General features: G+C 49.7%; 1 protein-coding gene across 4 annotated transcripts in view; it reads left to right on the forward strand.

Annotated features, from left to right (window-relative positions):
• The window catches only part of LOC147634879 (PROTEIN TARGETING TO STARCH (PTST)), a 112,510-nt gene extending 88,345 nt beyond the window's left edge, over window positions 1-24,165 (forward strand). For 3 of the 4 annotated variants that reach the window (XM_086804096.1, XM_086804094.1, XM_086804093.1), the window contains 2 exons: window positions 23,607-23,719; window positions 23,828-24,165. In XM_086804096.1, coding sequence (XP_086660222.1) covers window positions 23,607-23,719; window positions 23,828-23,930 — 216 coding nt within the window. In that variant the 3' untranslated portion in view covers window positions 23,931-24,165. Of the gene's footprint in view, window positions 1-14,664; window positions 15,121-23,606; window positions 23,720-23,827 lie in introns of those variants that run through there. The other variant, XM_086804095.1, reaches the window with a different exon arrangement.
• The last annotated feature ends 208 nt before the right edge of the window (window positions 24,166-24,373 follow it).

The raw sequence follows: 24,373 nt of genomic DNA on the forward strand, positions 1-24,373 counted from the left end.
GTCCTGTAGTTGTTGGGGTGGGTGGTGATGGCGTGGTAAGGTAGGTGGATTAGTGGTGTACTGGCATGTGAGGGAGAAGGCTAGGTAGGCATGATTAGCTGCCACACCAATGGGGTAGGGCAAGATGGTGAAGTCTGAAATTTGCGATATTAAAGAGAGGGATCCCAACAAGTAGTCCACTGTACTGGCTCCATGTCTGAAGGGGTAGCGGGTGGAGCAGCTGGAACCAAGCCATTGTGCTAGGTCATTGTAAATGACTAGTCCATGAGCCCCACCAAGGGCGAGAAAGCACTCCCTGTAGTTTGTGCGGGTCTCCATGTCGTATGATGGCCACACAGATCCGTGCCCACAATGTCCATCTCGTGATACATGGGATCATCTGTCTCGAAGAGGGGTGGCTGTCCACCACTGGCAGGACGGGCATTGAAGTCTCCAGCAAGGAGGATATCCTCTAGTTTTGAGAATCTCATAATATCATCATATAGTGGCAGGTATGGGGACTCCCCACTGGTGGCATATCTGGATGAAGATAGTGCAAAGTAGCACACCACATGGTAGATGTTACGGGCTCTCCATGTACTGATCCTGACCCATAGGAATTGTGCATCCTCATCCCGTCTGATCACCTGTATCACATGCTGTAGCTCCTCCCTGTAGAGTATAGCCACTCATCTCGAGCCTCTAGTGCCTCCTATTGTACGGGATTGTGGATGGTGGGATGGACTCCCATCTATATCCCCTCACCTCAGGTACCTGGCTCCTCTGGCACGCACTGGTGTCGCTGTGTAAAGGTTCATGTCATGCCCTCAAACAAACCTGTATCTGAGCTCCATTGTAGAGTATAGCCACTTCTCCCGAGCCTCTAGTGCCTCCTATCGTACGGGAATGTGGACGGTGGACGGACTCCCATCTATATCCCCTCACCTGAGGTACCCAGCTTCTTTGGCACTGGTGTGTCGCTGTGTAAAGGAATCATGTCACGCCCTCTAAGTGTGTCCTCAAACAAACGTGCATCCGTCTGCAAAGTTCCATTGCAGTTTCAGACCACAATCTCTAGTGTGGTCCCATAAGTCGCGCACCGTCATGTAGAGCGCCGCACTATGATAATCACCCGCCCATCTCTGTACACTGCCCACTTCCCGGCTTTCTGGGCCTCCATCACTTGTACCATTCCCGCCTGTCTGTGTTTTTTTTTTTCCAGAAAAGATCCTTTCATTAGTTATATAAAAAAACGCCCGTAGGGCTACAAAAGACTCTTTCCTGTTCATAAGAAAACAGAGCAGAGATCCAAGCAAGGCAGCTAGGGAGACTCTCCCTAGGTGCAGAAAAGTACAAATATCAGCACAACGAACTGAGGGGCTATATCATACAATAGGAGGGGGGAAAAGCCAAATAGGTGGCCTGTAGTGCCAGCGGGGGGAACCCGCGTGTAGGGTATAGAAGGGGCCGCTGCGCCAAGTGGTGTGAAAGGCCTGGCGCTGCAAGATCACCTCATCCGAGTCGCCCCGGATGCGGTCATACTGTCCTCGCAGGGTGTGCATCAACTCCTGCCAAATCCCCCGGACAGTCTCTGCTGGTGGCTCCGGTCTCCCCTCAAAGGCCCCGAAACACCGGGCTCTCTAGGTGAACCAGATGGTGAGGCTGCTGAGGAGCTCCCATCGTATATCCCTCTCCTGTGTCCAGCTGGCGGACGAGAAATCCGGTGAAGGAACAAGGCGAGGCTGGCCCCTAATGAATCTGATGGCGTGGCTGTCCTGCTCCGTCTCATAGCCCATAGCAGGCCCTGACGAAGTCGACCAAGCAGCGGCACCCCACGTATACATGCCCTCTGGAGAGAGGGGGGCCAGAATGCGCAGCATCCGCAGCCAAATCTGCTGCGCCTGAGGACAGTCCCAGAGGCAATGTCTCTGTGTCTCCAAAGGGTGGCCACATCGGACGCAGGCTGCCGGAAGACCACTGTAGACAAGCCAGGTGCCAACTGTAGAGCCCCTGTGGGCGACCAGCCACTGGAAAGTCGAGATCCTGCGTGCCTGTTGACTAGCCCAGAGCTTGGTCCAAAAATCCTCCAGGAACTCCTGTGAGAGTCCCTGTAGCCGCCAATGCTCCAATGCAGCTGGAAAGACCATCCTCCTCGCCGTCAAAATATTTCTCCCCCAACCGAACAATGTACTGGAAAAAGGTGATCCCTGTGGCCTCGGGGGATGCATAAGGATCATGCCACTCGTACTCGCCAGGGTCCCACTGGAGCCGGGCCAAGGGGCGCGTTGCATATGCCCATATGCGCCAATCAGAGTCCACATCTGCAGGGTCTGGATCAATATGCCACTTCCGGGAAGCGGCGGCCACTACCCGTATCCTCTGAAAGATGCACTTTGCAACCAAAGGCGACTCCGCCTCCACTCTCTGAAGTCTGCCCTCATCCTGGATCTCATAGTAGAGGCATCTACCATCCTCAGTGCAAGCTCTGATAGCAATCAGGATCTCCAACTGTGTAAAGGCTCCCATCCACCGTGGGGCCACTGGCTCGAGAGGCGTGAACCACTCCTCTATGAGTGCCTCCTGAATGTCATCCCTCATAATCAGCCCCCCTCTGAAGTGACTCACCCTCTCCACCTGGATCTCCTCTGGGAGACTGCAGAAGGCCTGCCAGTCTCCAAAACTACGTGCTGGGCCTGCCGCCAATGGTCCCCAGGCTAGACGAGGCCGAGAACCCAACATATGACCCTGCTCTGTGCGTGCCGCGGGGCTCCAGATGAGCGGCTGTCTGGCCCGCTCCTCATCACAAGAAGGAGGTCTCTGAGAGAGTCCCAGTCTCAGAAACTCCCAAGCTTGCAGGATGCTCAAGGCAAATCTGTCCTCCCATCCTCTACTGAGGCCTGTCCTCCTCATCTCTATGAAGATCCATCGTATCTTTGGTGCCCAAGTGCCCTCTGCTAGGGGAGCCCTAGCTTGCAGCCGCTGAAAAAGAAGCTCCTTCCAAGGCTTAGCGCCTGGAAGCAGCCCCCGAACAATAAGCTTTCCCAATAAGGCTCTACTCTGATCAACTGGATCTATAATGCCCAAGCCCCCCTGGGCCATCGGAAGTGTAATAACTGCCCAAGCAACCTTAGCCCGGGCTGGCTGACCATCCCGCCCAGACCAAAGAAAGTTCCTGATCAGCCTGTGTACCTGGTTGATGCAAGAGCTCGAGAAGATCCAGCAAGACGTGATGTACCACATGGTCGCTAAAAGCACTTGATTTGCCACCACCACCCTCCCAGCCAAGGATAGCCGAGCTGTACTCGAATACAAAAGCTTCTTCCGAATGCTCAGAAGAAGCGAGGCAATCTGCTACTCAGGTGACGAATCTAGTCCAATCTGGCATCCCAAATACCGCACTGCTGTGCCAGGAGGAATCCATCTAAAACCCGGGTCTGGGCTCCATGCCGGAGTGGGAGCGCTACTGATCCAAAAGGCCACTGTCTTGCATCAATTGACCAATGCTCCCGAAGCTGCACTAAAAACCTGAAGTGACTGCTCTGCCCGCCGCTGAAGATTGGCCTCCTGGCCATGCAAAAATAAACCCGTGTCATCAGCAAACTCAGTATCGAGCAGGTCCTCCCCCCGGACTGGGAGCTGGAGTCCTCTCAAACCAACCTCCTCTGCCGTGAGATACATGCTCATAGCCTCAGCAAAGAAGAGAAAAAGAAAAGGGGCGAGAGGACACCCCTGACGGACTGATTTGGTCAACTCAAAGCTCAGCCCCCGTCCTCCTGCCCCATCAGCACCTGGCTACGAGTTGCGGAATATAGAGCCGCCACTCCTCGAATCCAAACTGGCTCAAAGCCCAGGCGAAGCTTAGTGCCCTCTAAGAAACCCCAATCGACCCTATCGTATGCCTTCTCAAAATCGAGAAGCATCACGACCAGGTCCTCACCGACAAATCTAGCTCGGGCCGTCGCCTCCCAGAAGGTGAAAATGTTGTCAAGGATACTGCGCTCCTTGACGAATCCTGTCTAGGTAGCATGAATCAACTCCCCCAGGAAGGGCTGGATCCTCAAACTCAAGGCCTTTGCTAAGACCTTGTAGACAGTATTGAGGATTGTAATCGGTCTCCAATGCCGAATATCATCTGATACTCCCTCCCCCTTGGGGATAAGAAAGATCAAGCCCTCTGAAAAGCTCTGTGGCATCACCCCAGTGTCCAAAACATACTGAAAGCCCCTGCGGAGTCCTGGCCCCAAAAGGTCCCAGTAGTGCATAAAAAAGGCAGGCGTCAATCCGTCCTCCCCAGGGCAACTATGGCGCGGAAGGACCCTCAAGGCCTCAGCAAGCTCAACCTCTGAAAGAGGCTCACCCAGAACTGTGCGCATACGATCTGTGACCCTCCTCTGCACATGGGCCCACACTGTTTGTCTGCAAGCATCCCGAGCCTCAGTGGCTGGCTCCACTGAAAGCAGGTCTCTATAGAACTCAGTGGCAATGGCTCTGATCTCCCCGGGCTCAGTGGCTACCGATCCGTCCTACCTCCTGAGCTGGCGGACTCCTGCTCGAGCATGGCGAGGTCCAGTAATCTCAAAAAACTCCCCAGTTATCATAAAATCGCTCCCAAGCTGCAAGCTCCGTGCCGTGCACTGTAACATGACTGCCTCCCACCCTATCGGCCGGGTCCTCAAGCATGTTGAAGTCTCCCTCGACACACCAATGTGCGGCCTCTGGCAATGCATCCGTAACCTGGGTCCAGAACTCTGCTCTAGCACTAGCATGGTTGGGCGCATAGACATTGAGCACGCCAAAGAGCTCATCATGCATCCTCAGAATGACATACTGTGCTCTACGAGGCACAATGATCCCGCGATCCACAATGGCCTGCCACCATACATCCGCAATGACCATACATACTCCTCCATGCCCACCCAAGGGGCCAAACCCTGCAGACCAAAATGTGTCCCATCTACCAGGCATCACCGAACCGTATCTCCGGATCCTGTTCTCACCCAAATGGTGCTCCTGCATCATCAGAATATCAATACTGCCTCCAACTAGGCATCTCTGAAGCTCCTGCCTCAAGCAACCACGATAACGTATATAGTGTGCGCCGCCAAGGCCCTGTACATTCCATGAGATGATCCTCATGGATGACCTGTTGAGGTGGAGGCTGTCTCAGCTGTACGGCGGGCCTTCGCAAGCGGCTTGGATGGAGAATAGTCCCCGTCCGAGTGGCTACGAATCTGCCCACTTGGTGTGCTGCAAGAATCGCGGATCAGGTGCCAGTGGCTGTGTCCCATGGCGACTGCCTCCCGCTCAGACAGAGCAACCTTGTGTATGCATACATATCCAGGGTCGCGTGCTAAGTCTGCCACTATGCGAACCACCAAATGTCGAATCCCGGAGGCATCCACACTCCCGGTATCAAAGAAAAAATGAGCCGACTCCCATAGTCGGCCTATCACGTCTGTCACCTCCAGATCGCTCACATGGTGAGAAAACTCAACTGCCTGAGTCTTCAAAATGCTAAGAGCGAGATCCAGAGTCCACTCCCGGTCGCTAGGGTCACAGAGAGGGAATGAGAAGGCCACCGCTGAATCAAGTGCCTCCTCCCCTCGGGCCGGAGTTATCACTACATGAACTCTGATGGGTGCTGGCTCATGGGGGCCCTCCGCTCCAAAAAGCCGTGTGAAGGAGTAATCAAAAGCCTCCGAGCGCTGTCTAGTGTCGAGACGACTCAGCCGACTGCGGATAGAGGATATCCGTGAAGCCCGAATCGGCATGGTAAGTCTCCTCTACAGTGCTCGAGCAAGGTCGGTGCTCAGTGTCCGCCGGACTGCAGGTGACTGCCAGGGCCTCCCGGGGAGCTGAGGCGAGCGCGGGGGGGGAGGAGGGGGGGGGGAGAAGGGGGTGCTGCCAAAACCGGAGCGGGAACGGGAGGAGGTGAAGGTGGAAGCGAGGCGGGAGGGCGGGACGGGGGAGGGGGGGGTGGGGGCGAAGGAGGGGGTGCTGGCATCTCCTGGTCCTCAGTCGGCGCTGGGGTCTCCTCCTGGAGGGGAGCAAAGCTGTTCCTCACGGGAACCCAGTGATGCTGAGACTGTGGCTGCTGCTGCATCGGTCTCTGGGCGTGCTGCTGTGGCTGTCTCCCTCGACGGCGCCCCTGTCCAGGCTGCCACTCCGAGGTCTCTGTGGGCTGAGCAGGTGTCCCGAAGGCTGCCTGCCGAGCCGCATTTGTGGGCGGGCCACCGGGGGCCTACTGCTGCGGTGAAGGTCGGGGTCTCCTGCGAGGGCAGGCCTTGGCCATGTGGCCGACCTGCCTGCAGATATAGCACTGGTTCGGGAGCCCCGAAAACTCCAGTCTCTGATCAATCCATCCCCCCCTATCCTAGGTAGCTGAATGACCTTCGGAAGGGAGGAGATGTCAGGAACCAAAACTCTGACCGAAGGTAGCCCAGCTGCTCTAGCCACCACTGAAGCTGCTGTGGGGCCAGTCTCAAGCACTGAGCCCACCAATGCTCCTAGCCTAGAAAGGAGCGGAAGGTACTCACGGTGGAGTCCAGGGAAGCAAATTGTAACATGAAATAGGCGCTCTCCCTGCTCGGCCGCTGCTGGGTCAAAGCCATGCTGCCAAGGTCTGAAGAATGCCCGAACGCCCCTGATGTCAAGGGGACTCATGGCTAGGACCTGGGCCACGCTCAAGGTTGTCTCGAACTCAATCTGGTAGTGTCCACGGCCCAGTAATTGCACGTCCAGGATCTTGCCCACATCTGCAAGAAGGCGGGCCTGGAGAAGATTCCGGATCTCCCCTCTGCTAGGGCGAGTGCCGACTATAAGGCAGATGGTGGAATGTGCCTAGAGGCATTCCACCTCTGCGGCGAGGCTCGCTTCCTCTTCTGGCGAAAGAGAAAGCCTGATGGGGGTATCCTCAGGGGCGGGCGAGGGGGCTGCGAAAGAGTCCCTTTGAGGTGGGGTGGGAGGAGCCTCCATCAGAGTCTGAAGCTATGTCGAAGGCGGAGCGAATGCGGAGAGTCTTGCAAGAACCGAGCTGCACACAAAGGGCGGAGGGGGAAGGCGGAAGGCAAAAAAAACCCCAGGGGACGGAAAAAAAACAGAAAGAAGGGGAGGGGGGGGTAAGGCGGCCGCGAAGAAAAAACCCGAGGGGGGGGGGGGGGGGGTGCGGAAGCAACGCGAAAGGGGGGTGGGGGGGAAGAGAGGGCGTCGGAGGCTGGCGGAGGGGGGCGGGGCGATGAAGAAGGGAGGGGGGCACGAAGGAGAGGAGCAGGGGGCGGCGGGCGCTACAGCGCTGGGGCAGGGGGCGCAAGAAAACCAGGCGGGGGGGGGGGGAGCATACGCGCGGGCGGCAGAAACACAGGGCAAGCGGGGGGGAACAGACGCGAAGGCGGGAAGGGGGGAGGGCGTGCAGGCAGCAGCGCGAGCAGCGCGAGCAGGAGTGGAAGCTTCAGCGAGCCGTTCCAATCGTTGAAGGCTTTCCCGCCTGTCTGTGTTGTACCTGCATGGGTGTGACTCGTGAGGTCATCTCCTAGGTAGATCTTGGTTCCTTTCAGTGTGGCCCTTTTTTGCAAGAAGTATGTGTATGTTTCTCCATCTTTAAATTTTAGAAAGAGAGGCCTCTCCTTTGTAGGGTCCTTCCCCATGCGCTAGGCTTCCATGAAGGGGGGGGCACCTAGTATTCCCATTTTTTTGGATAAGGTTTCACCATCCTCCATCGGTGAGTCTTCTACCCTCAGCCTTGTAAGTCTTCTACCTTCTACCTTCACATTGAGGGCCTTCTTATTGCGACGCTTGTCCTCCTCACTCCTGGATTTCATGATAGTGTTGGTGTTGGGGGTCGGGGCTGATTTTTGCTTCTTGACAACCTCTGTCCATTCCTTCCCCACCTCCTGTTTGACGACATCTGCCCATCCTTTCTTGAGTTCCTTCCTTGTGTTCACAAGGCCTTCATGGAGTTGGGTTCTCAGGTGAAGTAGAGATGGGCTGATTTCCCCCTCTTCCTTTTTAAGATCCTGAATTGCTTTCGTGAAGTTCTGGGCCTCTTCTTTATGCTCTTGGGAGGCTTGTTTGAGAGCTGAAATCTCTCGCTCAAGGGTTTCCACCTGCTTGCCATGTTATCTGTCTCTTTCTCCTGGTGGTCACCCTGGAACACCAAGATGTCCCTGATGGCCTTAAGCACTTCTATGGTAAGAGTTCCTTGGCTGTTGGGTACTGAACTCGCGTTTGCTTGGGCGTCCCAGCTTGTCCATTGCTTTCTTTAAATCTCCCTGTAATTCGTCCCATTTGTTGGACCAAGTCGTGATCCTGTGTGCGCTTCATCTACGCAATGCATGAAGTCGAGAGGTTGAGGCCTTTCACATTCTGCAGCTCGAAGAGAATCCCCTTGGGGCCAATAGGGGCTGCCTTGCTGCTTTTGGGGCAGGCTGGAGCCGAGGCGGGGGTGGGAAATGGGCACAGAAGATTATGTTGCTGCCTTGGGGGCTTGAGCAAGGGTGGGTAGAGAAAGAGGCGCGCAGCGCGGACTGAGCCGGCATGGCCTAGTTGGAAACGGGTGGGGCTAGGTGCACGTAGGCAAAAGCGGGTAGAGAGGATGGTGAAGAGAGAAAAAAAGAAAGAAAGAAAGATACACTAAGTGTCTACTAAAGACCCAATGGGCCTATGAGACCAAAGTGATACAATAATGTCCATGGCATATCTCATCATGGAATGGAAAATAAAACAGAAACAAAACATAAACATAGCTATCTCACTGGGAGAGAGAGACAGAAAGAAAGAAAGTCAAATCCAAGCCATATGATACAAAATGGGACCATCATCATCGTACAACCTATGGAGCTAACCCCCTGATAGGGGGAGGGGGCCGTCAAGGATATTGAGCATGGGGTTAGCCTGTAGAAGGCTCTACAGATCCGCCAGGCGTGGGAAGGTGGCTTTGTGCCTCTCCAAGATCTCAAGCTGGGGCTGATGTCTCTGTTGCTGGCGAGGTCCAGGGAGTTTGGGGCGTCGGCTTCGCTGTAGTGCTGTGGCCCCGTCTAGAGTCACACTAGAGTGGGGTCTGGTGGGGGGTTCGGGCACTCAAGAATGTGTGGCTCAATGAGGCTGTGGGTATGTTATCCATGGCTGGTGGGGCATCCTCTTGTGGTCGGAAGAACTGAGTGATGGTCGCATGGGGCTGGGGTGGATGTCTCCCATGGGGTCTTGACCCCCTAATCAATGAGTCTGTGGCGGTGAATCTATAGTAGGAAGAGGCCCACGCACCGCTGATCTGGGTAATCCATGGTCCTGGATAAGGGTCCAAACCCCTCTCTGAAGAGACAGTAGAACCTCTCTCGAATCTCATAATATACGATGCATTTGCATATGAAGTGCTCCTCTGATTCGACCTCCTGTTGGCACATAGTGCATATCCTCTCTTCATGAGGTATTTGCATGGCTCTCCCTGTCTATCCTGAGACGGGGCGATGACACCCGCAATTGGCCCACTGCAATGTGCATGGCATGTGACATGTATATGTCAAGATATCTGGCCCTCAGTATGAAACCATCCTCTGTAAGCCTCATGAAAGTATCCATGTAGTATTTCCGTTTGCGTGAGATCCTGCGAGAGCCTGATGAATGCGGAGTCCCGCTTATACTAGAGTGGGGGGAGGCGATCCATCCTGAGTCCCTACCTTGTGAACCAAGTGCATACTCGGCTATACCATGACTTGTGCCCATTTGCTGCTAGCTGTTGGGAGGACTGTAGGGCGAGCCTCGGGAGTCTCCAGGGGGGCATGGCACTGATCCTGTGAATGTATGTACCTGTCTGGAAGACCATGGGTGCTGTAGCAAACTCTGCCTGGATAATATCATGTGGGACCAATCGTTTGTTGCGTATCATACGGGAGAGCATCATGATCTGGGGCCTCTCTATCCTCGGCCATTCATCCGCTGGAAGATCAGGTGCCCAGAAGGGTAATGACCAAGGTATCAAATAGCCACATCTTGGTCCTCGGCTCCTGTAAGTGGGCGTGGAAGCACTGTCTCTCAATGAGAGCAAGAGAAGCATACCCTTGTATTAGTCTAGCCTTTGTAGCATGGCTCATCGAGAAGACCGCCCCTATAAAAGTGACTCGCAAGTACACATATGAGTATGCAATCTCTACTGGGCTCCCCATGTAGGTGAAACTCAGTTGAGATGTGAAAAGAGGGGATGTGTTGAAGATCATAACCTTGGTTTTTCCAAGGTTTACTGTGAGATCCCGCTGTGCATTTAAGTCCTGTAACGTGTCAAGATGCCTCTGGATTGCCTCTGGAGAGTCTACAATAAGCACAATGTTATCAGCATAAAGTAGTATGGAAACAAGGATGCTTTCTAGTGATACGCCTCCTCCCCCTCCTCTATCAATGAAGGCCGAAATCTCGTCGATGTAGAAGCCAAAGAGAGTGGGGGACAGTGGGCATCCTTGCTTCACTCCAGTGGTATTGGAGATCTCCTGTGATAATCCTCTTGGGCATCTCACCTGCCCTATGACCGACTCGTATAATGCCATGATCCCCCAAATCATGTCTGATGGTACCCCCAAATCTTGGAGTCTCTGTAGTAGCCTGGCTTGAGGCATTGTATCAAATGCTTTGCGGAAATCCACAAAGCGACAATAAACCTGTTGGTGTCGTGCTTTGGCCTCTTCTATGATGGCTCGGAGGGTGAAGATGTGATCCAAAGTAGAGAATGACCTACGGAAAGCCTGCGTGCCCTGATGCTCTGTGCCCATGTCTCTCTGCTAGTGTGTTGAGCTCAAGCTCAAGTACCGAGCCATAAAATTTGGCTAGCTAGTGTGTGGCCAACCATAGTAGTCCTGTAGTTGTTGGGGTCTATGGGATCACCGGCTCTATGGATGGGGGTGATGATATGGGCAACGAGAGAGAGAGAGAGAGAGAGAGAGAGAGAGAGAGAGTTATATTAAACGTCTTCAAAAGACCCAATGGGTCTATGAGGCCAAAATTGATACAATAGTGTCCATGTAATCTCATCATGGTACAAAAGGAAACAAAGACTAGAGCTATGAGCTGGGAATGTCACATCTGAGCCATATGATACAACGCGAGACCATCATCATCATCATACAACCTATGGAGCTAATGTCATCATTTGGTCACCAGCTTTGATCAGTGTTTTGGGGCAAGCCCACACACACACAACAGAACCAAGGTGAGAATGGGAATTTTCCATAGAAGGAAGTCGAGGCATTCACTGACATGGATAGGCTTGAAAGATGGTCACAAAACATGTGTGTCAAGGGATTTTAATCATTCATTTGACTTATAAGGTCTATAAGTCATCATGTTCAGACATCATTAAAGTTTGGCAGGACACATTGGGTTGTTTGGGCATGGATCCATGGACAAAAGAAGGTGCCTAGGTACAAAATTGGGGAAAAGCAATAAGTGGGATATTTTGAGCAAACACAGCCCTTTTGAAAGAAAGGAAAAGCATAGCTAGAGAGAGAGCTGGTCAACTCCATAAAAAAGCAGGAAGGGGTTGTCTTTTGGAGAGCATGTGCTTGGGAGCACTGGTGGGCTGCAGCTGATCTCTCTCTCCCTTATGCGCACAGATACAGGCGTACAACAGTTATCTTGATCTCTCTCTCTCTCTCTCTTTCATGCGCAGGGGTGCATAGGCTGGTAGCGGCGAGCATGATCGGCTTCATAGGAGGGTTGTTGCCCTGGTGAAGCAGTTGTACTTTTGTGCAGAACGCAGCTACCTGTGAAGGGATGGACATGTGAAGCATGCTAGACTTGGGCATGCGTATGGATCATAGGGGTCGTGCCCTTATGCAGTCCAATGGCATGACATAACGCTTTTGTGGCTATGTATTCTGTCTACTTTCTTGTTGCAGGTATTGATAGCTACTTATGGATTTATACATATTCACGACACAATTGGCTCTTGTGTCTTTGTCTAACTCGGGATATATGGCCGATCGTGCTGGCCAAAGTTTGTTTCTCGATATGGTTGGCTCTCGTGCCTGTATCTGACTTTTGATCGCGGATTTGGATTTATGGTTTTGATGCATGAATTATGAATATATTGGATTTTGGACTTAAGCGCGGCTCTTCCTCTACAGTAAGGGATGGATATCCAACTCCGAGCGTAACTGGTATAGTCTCCCACTTCGCGGAAGTTGGCACATGATTATGGATTTATGGAGACTCACCTAGTCTCGCGGGGACATGATTATCTCTTGGACGTATGGATTGAAGCTTAAAGTTGCGGACAACTTTCCCCAAACTGGGGACGATGTCACCAACCTGGACATTTCCTAGTATGAAAGGTGCTTGTTAGCTAGAGAAACTTCAGGTGCAAGTATTCTTTTGTATGGCTGTGCTTAGATACCACATATTGGCAGTGGATTTGCTACACTTGAAGAGTATGTTCGTGGTATCAAACTTATACAGTTGCGGACGAGGAGATGTCACCTTTTGGTCCCTTCACCAGCTTTGATCAGTGTTTTGGGGCAAGCCCACACTGAACAAAACCAAGGTGAGAACGAGGATTTTCCATAGAAGGAAGTTGAGGCATTCACTGACATGGATAGGCTTGAAAGATGGTCACAAAACATGTGTCTTAGGATTTTAATCATTCATATTACTTATAAGCTTTATAAGTCAACGTGTTCAGACATCATTAAAGTTTGGCCGGACACATTGGGTTATTTGGGCATGGGCCCTGGACAAAAGAAGGCCCGTAGGTACAAACTTGGGGAGCAAGTTGGGGACAAGCAATAAGTGGGATATTTTGAGCAAACACATCCACTTTTGGCAAAAAGGAAAAGCAAAGCTAAAGAGAGAGCTGGTCGACTCCATAAAAAAGCAGGAAGGGGCTGTCTTTTGGAGAACACGTGCATGGGAGCATTGGCGGACTGAAGCTGATCTCTCTCCCCCTTATGCGCACAGATACAAGCGTACAACAGTTATCTTGATCTCTCTCTCTCTTTCACGTGCACAGGCCGATAGCAGCTATTGTTCTCTCTTCTTCTGCCATTGAGCTGGCCGACAGTTGTGTGCGCTGTTTTTTTTTTCTTGTTTTGTGGCCATCTACTGGCTGTTTGGAAAGCCATACAACAGCCGTACAGCCACACGTGTGACAGAACTGGCCGTATAGCTGCTGGTTTCTCTTTCTCACTCTCTTCTGGCCGCCTTAAAGGTGGTGGTTGCAGCCCTAAAGTTCCTATCTTCAGCTGGTCACCTACAGGGTTGTTTTGAGACTGTTTTTGGGGCTGATTTACAGACAGTTTTTGTGCTGATTTTGGGGCTGATTTACAGACAGTTTTTGCGCTGATTTTGGGACTGTTTTGTCTTTGGTTCTGGGAAGAGAGCTACGCCTGAGTCTTGTTTATGCTTTGTGGAAGGTTGCTCAGTACACTGGAAAATATGATGCATGACTGCACCCTTGCCTTGAGTTCTTGCAAAGCTTCTGGGGCCAGCCATGAGCTGTCTAGTTATATTTTATGGCTTCCTGCTGTGTTTATACTCTATTTGCATATTTGAGGTGTTTTTCTGTTTCGGGTTCCCCATCGGTTACAATGGTATCTGAGCATAGGCTTTCTCGGAAGCAGAGGCTTCCTTCCAACAACGAGGAAGAGAAAAGGTCAAAAGTGGGGACCACACTAACCAACAGTTTTACTACTGAGCTTCTAGAAGCAGTCATGTGTCAAGAGTATGCGCAGTAGATAGTTGGACTAAGGATTTATGGATTCATAGAACTTATGCTCCAAGTATGGAGTTGGCTTAATGTGCCGGTGTTCAACACTTTTTCCATATGGATTATAAATTAAGCTTACAGGCAAGCTATATGGAGATATATCTCAGGGATATGAGGAGATTTTTCTTTTGGCCTCGTGACGAACCTGGCAAAGAAAAGCTAAGTATACTTTGAGTTTTGCAAGGTTGCTCAGTATACTATGGAAAATCTGGTGCATGACTGCACCCTCACCTTGAGTTCTTGTAAAGCTTCTATTGAATAAAGAAGTTCCTAGGGGGGGTAGTTGTTCCGGCTCAATGAGCTGTCTAGTTATATTTTTTGTGGCTTCTTGCTGTGTTTATACTTTGTTTGCATATTTGAACTGTTTATCTTATGTTCCGGGTTTCCCATCGGTTATAGCTAACCCCTCCGGTAGGGGGAGAGAGCCATCAAGGGTATCGCGCATGGGGTTAGCCTATAGAAGGCTCTGCAGATCCATCGGGCATGGGAAGGTGGTTCTATGCCTCTGCAAGATCTCCTCAAGTTGGGATTGAGGTCTGTGTTGCTGGCAAGGTCTAGGGAGTCTGGGGCGTTGGGCTTGTTGTAGTGCCGTGGCACGGTCTAGAGTCACACGAGAGTGGGGTCTCGCAAGGGGTCGGGCACTCAAGAATGTGTGGCTCAATGAGGTTGTGGGTATGTCATCAATGGCTGGTGGGGCGTCCCCTCGTGGTCGGAAGAACTGAGCGATGGTTGCCTGGGGCTAGGGTGGATGTCACCCATGGGGTCTCGACTCCCTAATCATTGAGTCTCTGTGGCGATGAAGCTCTAGTAGGAAGAGGCCCAGGCACCACCGATCTGGGTAATCCATGATCCTGGATAAGGGTCCAAACCCCTCTTTGGAGAGAGAGAGAGAGAGAGAGAGAGATTTAATCCTTTGTTTTCTAATTCTCTTCGTTTTGTAGAATTGGATGGTTTTCAAAAGGAGAAAAATGCGGAATGGCAATGGAAGGGGGAATGCAGGGAGCGGAGTAGGTTGATTGGTAGCAAGTAGGCGTGAGAAGGGGCAACGCAACAGTTGTTGAGACAGTTTGCGCGGGCAGCGAAGAGAGAGAAAGACGGATTAGGGTTTTGAAGAGAGAGAATGGTAGTGGGAAGAGAGAAAGAAAGAAATAAAGAAACAAAGATATATTAAGCTTCTACTAAAGACCAATGGGCCTATGAGACCAAAGTGATACAATAATGTCCATGGCATATCTCATCATGGAATGGAAAATAAAATGTAAACATAGCTATCTCACTGGGGTGATACAAAACTGTCCATGGAAACTCATCATGGAATACTAAGAACATAGAAACATGACTCAATGACTATAATTTGGTTGATGTGATGTTATATAATCTTCACCAAGTACAATGCATTTATAGCCTTAGAGGCCATAGTGAATGGCATTACTGCTTATGTTAAACTCAAATAATATCTAGATATTTTACTACACTAAGTGTGGTTTCACACACACACTTTTTTTTTTTTTGGTAATATCCAGTGCAGTATATTTATATGCTCATAAATTTACATGATGGGAGGTCTCTGAAATGGAGAGTATCCCAAAGATCAGAAACATAAAAAGAAAAGCTCTATGCAAGGAGCATCCATATCACCCTCATGGCAGGCATCATATAAGGATTGCCGCAATGAGGCTCAGAAAGATTCATATGACTTGTGAATCTGCCGACCCAAGTATGCCAAATTATGCTCACTCCAGATTGTCCAAAGAGCCCAATATCTCACCCAAGAGAGAAATAATGAGTATTGAGACAAAGACCTCATAAATCTGCCAAAGAACCAAAAATGTTTCCCAAATCTGTGACTCGGGAAATGGAGCCGAAGATAATCTGAAATTCTCCCGAGGAGGATCCTAGAACACGGGCAGTGTCAAAGCAAATGAAGAACAGTCTCTGAAGGAGCCTGACATCTTAAACATGTGGATGGTGCAATGCGACGTTTAGCAAGTGTGACCCCCACTGACAATGTGCCTGTCATACATCTCCAAAGAAAAAGTCTTTGTTTCAATGGCATTTTACACTTCCATAACATCCCGAGATTCTTCCGCCACCATGAGAGGGGCTTCCTTATATGCCACAGAGAATTAGCATGTTGCTGAATCCATGGAGCAGGCTGAAGAAGCCTGTAAGCTTTGATGGAGGTTAAGACGGGAAGAGGAACAGGATGAGTGCATGTAGCAGAGGGTTGCAATTGCCAATCCGTAAGCCTGTCTGTGTCAGCCACAGGAGGAACAGGTAGAAAAGGATGTAATAAATCAGCAATTTTCTTCCATATAGACCTATGATGCATTCCCAATGCATAGGAAGCAGTGGCTTGAGGAAAAGATAAGACATAGCCCTGATCATCTACCACATCATGTATGTATCTAATTCCCAATTTCATGAGATTGTATGCCCGAACAGGTTCCTGTAAAGCGAGTGGAATGTCAAAGATGGCACTCCAATGAATACTTTCTTTCCTCATGGAGTTTGTCCCCGAGCAATTATCAGGAGCCCATTTGACCTTAGAAAGTACTTGTTTCCAGTCAAGTATCAGAGCAGTAGAGAAAGGACAGCCAGGTATCTTCCCTGCAAATCTCCCAATGACAACCTCCCAATGATCAGTAATCCAATGACCATAAGCACAAGTCCTCATGTTGACACACATGGATGCTAGCATACAAGTCCATGGCTGTTGGTGGTGGAAAAAAGTATGCAGCATAGTCGCCTTCCTTGCAAGTACATGATATCTTATATTGAGGACATTAAGTCCACCATGCATCCTAGGAGAGCACACCATTTCCATCTTCATCAATCTCAATGCTTTCACAGCAGTTTTGTCCTCCATAACATCTCCATAGCTTGAGACATAAAGGCTGAAATATCCCTGGAGGACCAATGCAGGAAAGGCAAATAGAACTGGACATAGGACATTACAATGGACTGTACTATTCTGAGCCTGACATGAAGAGGCCAAGTAGAAATCTTCCAGTATTCCAGTTTATGTTGAAGTCTTTGGAAGATCCATTTTAGCTGCTGCTTCCTGGTGATATGCCATCCTATGGGATATCCCAAATGCCTGACTACATCTTTGGAATGCACCACCTGACCCGGCCAAAGAATAGAATGCCAGTCACATTGTTTCAGGGAAGTAATTTAGATTTGTCAAAATTGACATGCAATCCCGCTGCCAAGCCATACAATGAAAGAGTGGTCATAAGCATTTGAACTTCCCGGGAAGAATTCTGTGGCATAAAGAAGGAATCATCAGCATATGCTTGTGCCAAAAAAGATGCAGCTCCAGGGATTTTAAGACCAGTCATCTGTCCTGTGTTTGTAAGATGATCAAGATACATTAAAAGGGGATGGGTCACAATGGCATATAAGAGAGCACTAAGAGGACAGCCCTGTCTAACTGATTGACCCAATGTCCATGACCGAGAGAGATGACCCCCAAGAATGCACTGAGAAGTAGAGCCAAAATAAAGCCAGTAAACTGCATTTGCCATCTTGGGACCAAAGCCCAACTTGGTCATGATTTGAGAGATAAAATCCCATTGAACAGTGTCAAATGCCTTAGCAATATCCACCTGCAATATAAGCACATCTTGATGCGAATACTTAGCATATTCAATTGCAGTCAATGCATTGGATATGTTGTCATGGATTTGTCTTCGCGGCACAAACCCATACTGATGAGGATGAAGTCCCGCATCCAGTATCCTGTGAAGCCTATGCACAATCATTTTGGTAATGAGTTTGTAAACTACAGGCATCAAAGTAATAGGCCTCCAATCTGACATATGGTCACACAGATGTTTTTTGGGCACAAGTTTGACTATGGCATGCTTCCAAGGGTGCGGCAACTGATTTTCTTGCCAGGCAACATTGATCATTTGCAAGAGGACTTCTTTCAAATCATCCCAAAAAGAAATATAAAATTCCACTGTAAGGCCATCCTAGCTAGGGGACTTGTATTTGCTGAGGTGGAACAATGTTTCACACACACACACACACACACACACACACACTCATAGGGAGTGTTCACACACATACATATGAGCTCTCTCCGCGGTCAGTGGGGGAAGCTGTAGGGAGGTTCTGTCTGCATGCGGAGGTAGTGGGAAGCCTTCTTGAGACTTTGGAGGCCTGGCCCTTTCCTCACAGATAGAGGCGGTGACCCCATTTGGCACTATAGTCCACCTATGTGGTTGTTTCCCCCCCCCTCCCCCTGTATGAGATAGCCTTCTCCTCATAGAGCGGCCAGCCAAAGGAGAAGCATCTCTCCCCCTTATGATCACTTGTTTCTCACCCTTATAGGCGAGTTTGTATTTAGCCCTTCGTGGTTGTACTTAGCCCTTTGTGGCTGTTTTCTCTTTAACTAATTGAAGGATCTTTTTCCCAGAAAAAAAAACATTAGTTTAGGGCACTAGCAAGGCTCAGGTTTATGCAGGAGAATCCCTATTTGGTCAGGACAGCCATCAGCCACGTGGACAAGAGCATGCAGATGAAGTCGGGATGATCTTTATTGTTGGTTTTGTCGTTGCTGCTGGCTGACAACAGGTCGGCTTGTTTATGGGCATATGAGGAGCCTATATGAAGGCTAGGCCAAGTTTTAGAAGGTCATCTGACCCCATTCTCGAGGCAGGTCAAGAGTCAGGTCTTAGGTAACCTTTTGGAAGGAGCAAGGCTCACATTTATGCAGGAGACTCCCTATTTGGTCAGGACAGCTGTCGGCCACATGGACAACAGCAGGGATGATGTTTATTTGTGGGTTTTGTCCTAGCTTCTGGCCAGCAACAGGTCGGCCTGTTTATGGGCATATGAGGAGCCTGTGTAAAGGCTAGGCCAGGTTTTAGAAGGTCATTTGACCCCATTCTTGGGGCAAGTCAAGAGTCAGGTCTTAGGTACCCTTTTGGAAGGCCAATCTGTACAGACATTTTGACATCTTTTTCTTTGATTGTGCAGGAACCTCCACAAATCTTTAAAGAACACAACTCCTTGCGGTCTCCATTGGACCATTTGCCTCTTCTCTGACTACCTTCACTATCACAACAAGCGTCTCACCACCACAAAAGGTGAATTTGGGCATGTCCTGGATTCAACTAGGTATATATATATATATTCTAGCGCCATCTTGCAAGAAATGGGCTTCCGTTACACAGAAGTAAGGTGGCGAAGCACCTTACGATAGGAGTGACGGACAGACGAAACCATGTTAACCGACGGAGTGGTTAACATATCCCCCTTCCTAATGGTGACCACTTTCTCTTGTTACCAAGCTCGAGTCGTAAAGATGTTGCAGGTTCTAGAGAGGGATGGATGGTCAAATATGTACTCAGTAAAGAGACCAATCCACATGCTTTAGGGCTTGTTGGAGATAAGAGTTTGGTTGGCCCTTGAGTTAGGAAGCCTGTCGAGGCTGCATGTGTAGCAATGTGGAGGTAAAAATGTTTGATGCGAGGCCTCATCTTCAGGATTGTAAGTTGTTTGGGTCCGTACAAAGAAAGAGAGTATGTGGCTTTGCTTTGCCGATTCATGCATCATGAGTACCGTCATTTGATTGGCAATGACCGATGGTGGTCCCTAATTGTTTGGCACAGCAAGGTATGTTTCCCAGATCTCATGGTGGAAATAGAGATTGGGTTGTTGCGTTGTTACTTGTTGCCCCACTAACGTCATCAGTGCCCAATAGTGGGTATAGAACTCTGTATCAAGATATGCTCTCACACACGTACTCTACACACACACACGCGCGCGCGCGCGTGCCCGTAAGAACTTATATTCACAAAGCCCTTCATACTGAGTTTCTGTCAAACCTTTGAAGATGCAGGGTAGACTCAGCCATAATGAAGCCTAGCACTAAGGGAAGTAGCAAATAGAAAGAATTAGTACAACAAATAAGTAGTTGATAGAGCAAATGCTAGAATGTATGAAGCGGCCTTACCCTTAGCTTAATGCTTGGTAGAGAAGCTACAAATTTTGTATACATACTTGCTTAAGACTAGAACTAGTGGCCATGGACCTTTTTTAAGTTTCGTCTAGCCTAGTGTGAAAGCTAGTCATTTGTATATAAGTCAATTTCGATACTAAGCAATAACATTCATTCCCTTGCATTAGGATACTTGTGACCTCTAGGCTCTCCCTCTTCTCTACTCTCTTGCTTGCTTGTTTGCTTCCTTAGATAGGATTGAATGTAGGCTTCTCCTTGCTTGAGCTTCATCTCTACCACCTCTTGCGGGAGAGACCACCACTGCGAAGTCTATTCTCTTCTGGCCTCCATCTAGTCAAAGAGAACTCTTCCTTCACCCCCAATGCCATGGAAGCATTTTGGTGTGACAACGAAGTGAGGACGTGATGGATGGGCTAACACACCCACATTGGGAAGTTTCATTTGCGGCTCCAAGGTAAGACCAAATGACACTTATTTTGGCAAAGGCTAAGGTAAGCTCTTGTCTTGAACAGTGCGGAATAATATACCCATATCAAACTACACTAAGGGTAGAGGGAGATCTTCCCAAGACACACTATCATGAGGTTGCAAGGATGAATAGGTGTCTTGATGACCTTGGATGAATTGGGAAGTTGCACCAATATCTTAGGTCTTATATTTAGTTTATTATTATCCTAGTCATGTAATGTGGTCGGCTAGGCCAAGTCGGACTCAACACAGGGTGGCCAACCTAGCATACAACTGTCCATGGGTACTATATATAGACGGGTTTGGAGGTTTCCATCATATTCAGATTACCAAGTTTAAGATCTACTGTCACTGCTTTCCTCTCCGCCTGGATCTCCTCTGGGAGACTGCAAAAGGCCTGCCAATCTCCAAAACTGCGTGCTGGGCCTGCCACCAATGGTCCCCAGGCTAGACGAGGCCGAGAACCCAGCATATGACCCTGCTCTGTGCGTACCACGGGGCTCCAGATGAGCGGCTGTCTGGCCCGCTCCTCATCACAAGTGGGAGGTCTCTGAGAAAGCCCCGGTCTCAGCAGCTCCCAAGCTCGCAGGATGCTCAAGGCAAATCTGTCCTCCCATCCTCTACTGAGGCCTGTCCTCCTCATCTCTATGAAGATCCACCGTATCTCTGGTGCCCAAGTGCCCCCTGTTGAGGGAGCTCTAGCCTGCAGCCGCTGAAAAAGAAGCTCCTTCTTCCAAGGCTCAGCGCCTGGAAGCAGCCCCCGAACAATAAGCTTCCCCAACAAGGCTCTACTCTGATCAGCTGGATCTATAATGCCCAAGCCCCCCTGGGCCAGCGGAAGAGTGATAACTGCCCAAGCAACCTTAGCCCGGGCCGGCTAACCATCCCGCCCAAACCAAAGAAAGTTCCTGATTAGCCTTTGTACCTGGCTGAGCTCGAGAAGATCCAGCAAGACGTGATATACCACATAGTCGCTAAAAGCACCTGATTTGTCACCACCACCCTCCTAGCCAAGGATAGCCGAGCTGTACTCCAATATAAAAGCTTCTTCCTGTTGCTCAGAAGAAGCGGGGCGATCTGCTGCTCAGGTGACAAATCAAGTCCAATCTGGCATCCCAGATACCGCACTGCTGTGCCAGGAGGAATCCATCCAAAACCCGGGTCTGGGCTCCATGACGGAGCCGGAGCGCTACTGATCCAAAAAGCCACTGTCTTCCGCCAATTGATCTATGCTCCCGAAGCCACACCAAAAACCTGTAGCGACTACTTTGCCCTCTGTAGATTGGCCTCCTGGCCATGCAAAAACAATCCTGTGTCATCAGCAAACTCAAAATCGAGTAGGTCCTCACCTCGGACTGGAAGCTGGAGTCCTTCCTCCTCTGCTGTCAGATACATGCTCATAGCCTTTGCAAAGAAAAGAAAAAGGAACGGGGCGGAGAGGGCATCCCTGACGGACTGATTTGGTCAACTCAAAACTCAGCCCCCGTCCTCCTGCTATCAACACCTGGCTGCAAGCTGTGGAGTATAGAGCCACCACTCCTCGAATCCAGTCTGGCTCAAAACCCAGATGAAGCATAGTGCCCTCTAGGAAGCCCCAATCAACTCTATCGTATGCCTTCTCAAAATCGAGAAGCATTACGATCAAGTCCTCTCCGAGAAATCTAGCTCAGGCCGTCGCTTCCCAAAAGGTGAAGATGTTGTCAAGGATACTGCGCTCCTTGACGAATCCTGTCTGGGTAGCATGAATCAACTCCCCAAGGAAGGGCTGGATCCTCAAACTCAAGGCCTTTGCTAGGACCAATATCTTAGGTCTTATATTTAGTTTATTATTATCCTAGTCATGTAATGTGGTCGGCTAGGCCAAGTCAGACTCAACACAGGGTGGCCGACCTAGCATACGACTGTCCATGGGTACTATATATAGACGGGTTTGGAGGTTTCCATCATATTCAGATTACCAAGTTTAAGATCTACTGTCACTGCTTTGTGCACCCTTCTTTCATGGTGTATAGAGTCCTCTGTCTTAGTTCTTTTCAGATCGTCATCTAGAGTCCCTCATAGGAGCGCACGGGTGAAAGGCAGTTGCCATCAGTTGTAACATCAATGTTCATCAATAGTCTGAAATTATTATCCATCTCTTCTTGCTGAGTTCTTGTTCTATAAAGGTTTTTCTATTGTGTTAAAAAGAAATTTGGATTTTCTTACATGGTATCAGAACTTGGGCTCTGAACACGGCTTTGTGGCAAATTAATGTGTGAAGAAAATGGCTCAACGTGCAGGAAATGCCCCTCGGGCACGACCATTGCCGTTTGGCAATGAAGGAAAGTTGGATGGTACCAATTACTCTTTGTGGAAATTCAAGATGAAGGCAATTCTGTCTTCCTATGAATTGTGGGAGTTTGTAACTGGGGCAGATGGGATGCCGGTTGGATCTCACGGATTAGATCGGTATCCTAATATATCCTCTGCCGGCTCCACTAGGGGATTCAGGCTTGGTGCCCCATGGGGTGTGGCCCCATCACGATGACCATGATAGGGTTGACCTCGCCGGTGAGGGGTTTGCCACTCTTGCTTGTTTGGCACCTGCTTTTGTGGGGCGTGTCTCGGGTCTTTGCTCTTTAGGGGTGGATCCAAGGAAGAGGCTTTGTGGGTTTTTGTTTTTGTTTTTTTTTTGTGGGGGGGGGGGGGGGGTGAGGTTTTCAGGGTTTCGCGGAGTGCCATGGCCAGGCGGCACACTAGAGCCCCCATTGCTGTCGCAAAAGACTATCCCATACTCGTGCCCCGATGGGGACATACCCACGCTAGATAACTTATCTGGCAGCATACAAAACATTGCCCAAGCAATCCAGAGAACCCCACCCGCTGCAAGAAATGTGAACCATCAAGCTGGGCAACAGTGACGTGACAAGAGAGGTTCTCTGGAGAAGCGAGGAGCACGTGAAGGGATGGGAGCCCTTCTACCCTTCCAACAGCAGCTGTGGCTGTGGGAGGGACTCAAGAGCCTGGACCAAGGAAGGCCTTGCTTTGAGGAGCATGTGGCACTTCTTAGAGAGGCTTAGGAAACACTTCCACTAGTACGCAAAGTATACCTGGGAGCCCCACACGGCAAGTATGCTCAACGACAGGGTGTTTGTAGCCAAAGTGGATGAGTCAAACTCGATCCGATGTAGGGTGGCTTGCAAGAGATCCCGTATCTGCCGGTCTTTTTGTTGGCAAACTTGCAAATCCATGTAGTGGCTTCGAGTGAGACCATTGAGGAAGCGAGGAGCTACCCTCCATCTGTCTTTTTGAACAGTGAACCCTCGCCACTCTCTATAGGGTAAACACACGCCACCCACCACCGTGGAGTGCCTGCTTCCCTTTACACATCTAGACCATCTTCACATGTAACCTTAATTGCTTCACAAGATGGGCTTCTTTGATGGTTTGATTGCATCGCAGGATGTGCAAGTAATGGGCTCCTTTGATGGTTGGACTCAAGGTCAGCAGCTGTCTCCTGAGAACACTGGCTCTTTTATCAAGTTCTCTACCACAATCAAGCTGCGCCCTGGACGGTAATCATAAACTAAGAAGTGTTTCTCTCTTTTGATTCTTAGTAGCAGAATGTTGGCATAAGCTTAGAGGGGCCATTTAAATTACGGAATGGTGTCTGGCAAAGGCAGGTACCAGGTAAAGTTCTTGGTGGATGGCGAATGGAATATCTCACCTGATTTGCCATCTGTAGGAGAAGGGCTGACTGTAAATAACCTGCTGGTGGTGAAATAATTTCCCTCCAAAGAATTTGGAGAGGCACACATGCCGCCTCCAAATGTAACAATGCCATGTTTGTTAAGAAAGTCCAAGTTTACAAGACACGATGATTTTATGCATACACAAGATCGTATCTTTCCAAATTATATATGGGGTCACTTGCTGCAAATGAGAGGGAGCGGTTCCTCTCAAAAGCTTTCATGGGTGTTGGTTATGAAAGGATAGAAACTAATGTTAAGTTTCGTCAAAATTATATGTCATATTTTGCTTTAGCATTTTCAGGAGAGCTATAAGGATGGTGGAGATCCATACTGAAATTGGAACATCAGTTAAAAGAAAGGGGAATTGAAGAGAGTATCAGTACTCTACTCATTGCCGTACATCACCACATACATGACAAGCACTATGATATGCTAATGAGCACACTGGGTGGTGAAAAGGGATTAATGCTTACATGG

Source organism: Cibotium barometz, chromosome 10 (genome assembly GCF_041138505.1).
Source record: "Cibotium barometz isolate CiBa-2024 chromosome 10, ASM4113850v1, whole genome shotgun sequence".
Lineage (NCBI taxonomy): Eukaryota > Viridiplantae > Streptophyta > Polypodiopsida > Cyatheales > Cibotiaceae > Cibotium > Cibotium barometz.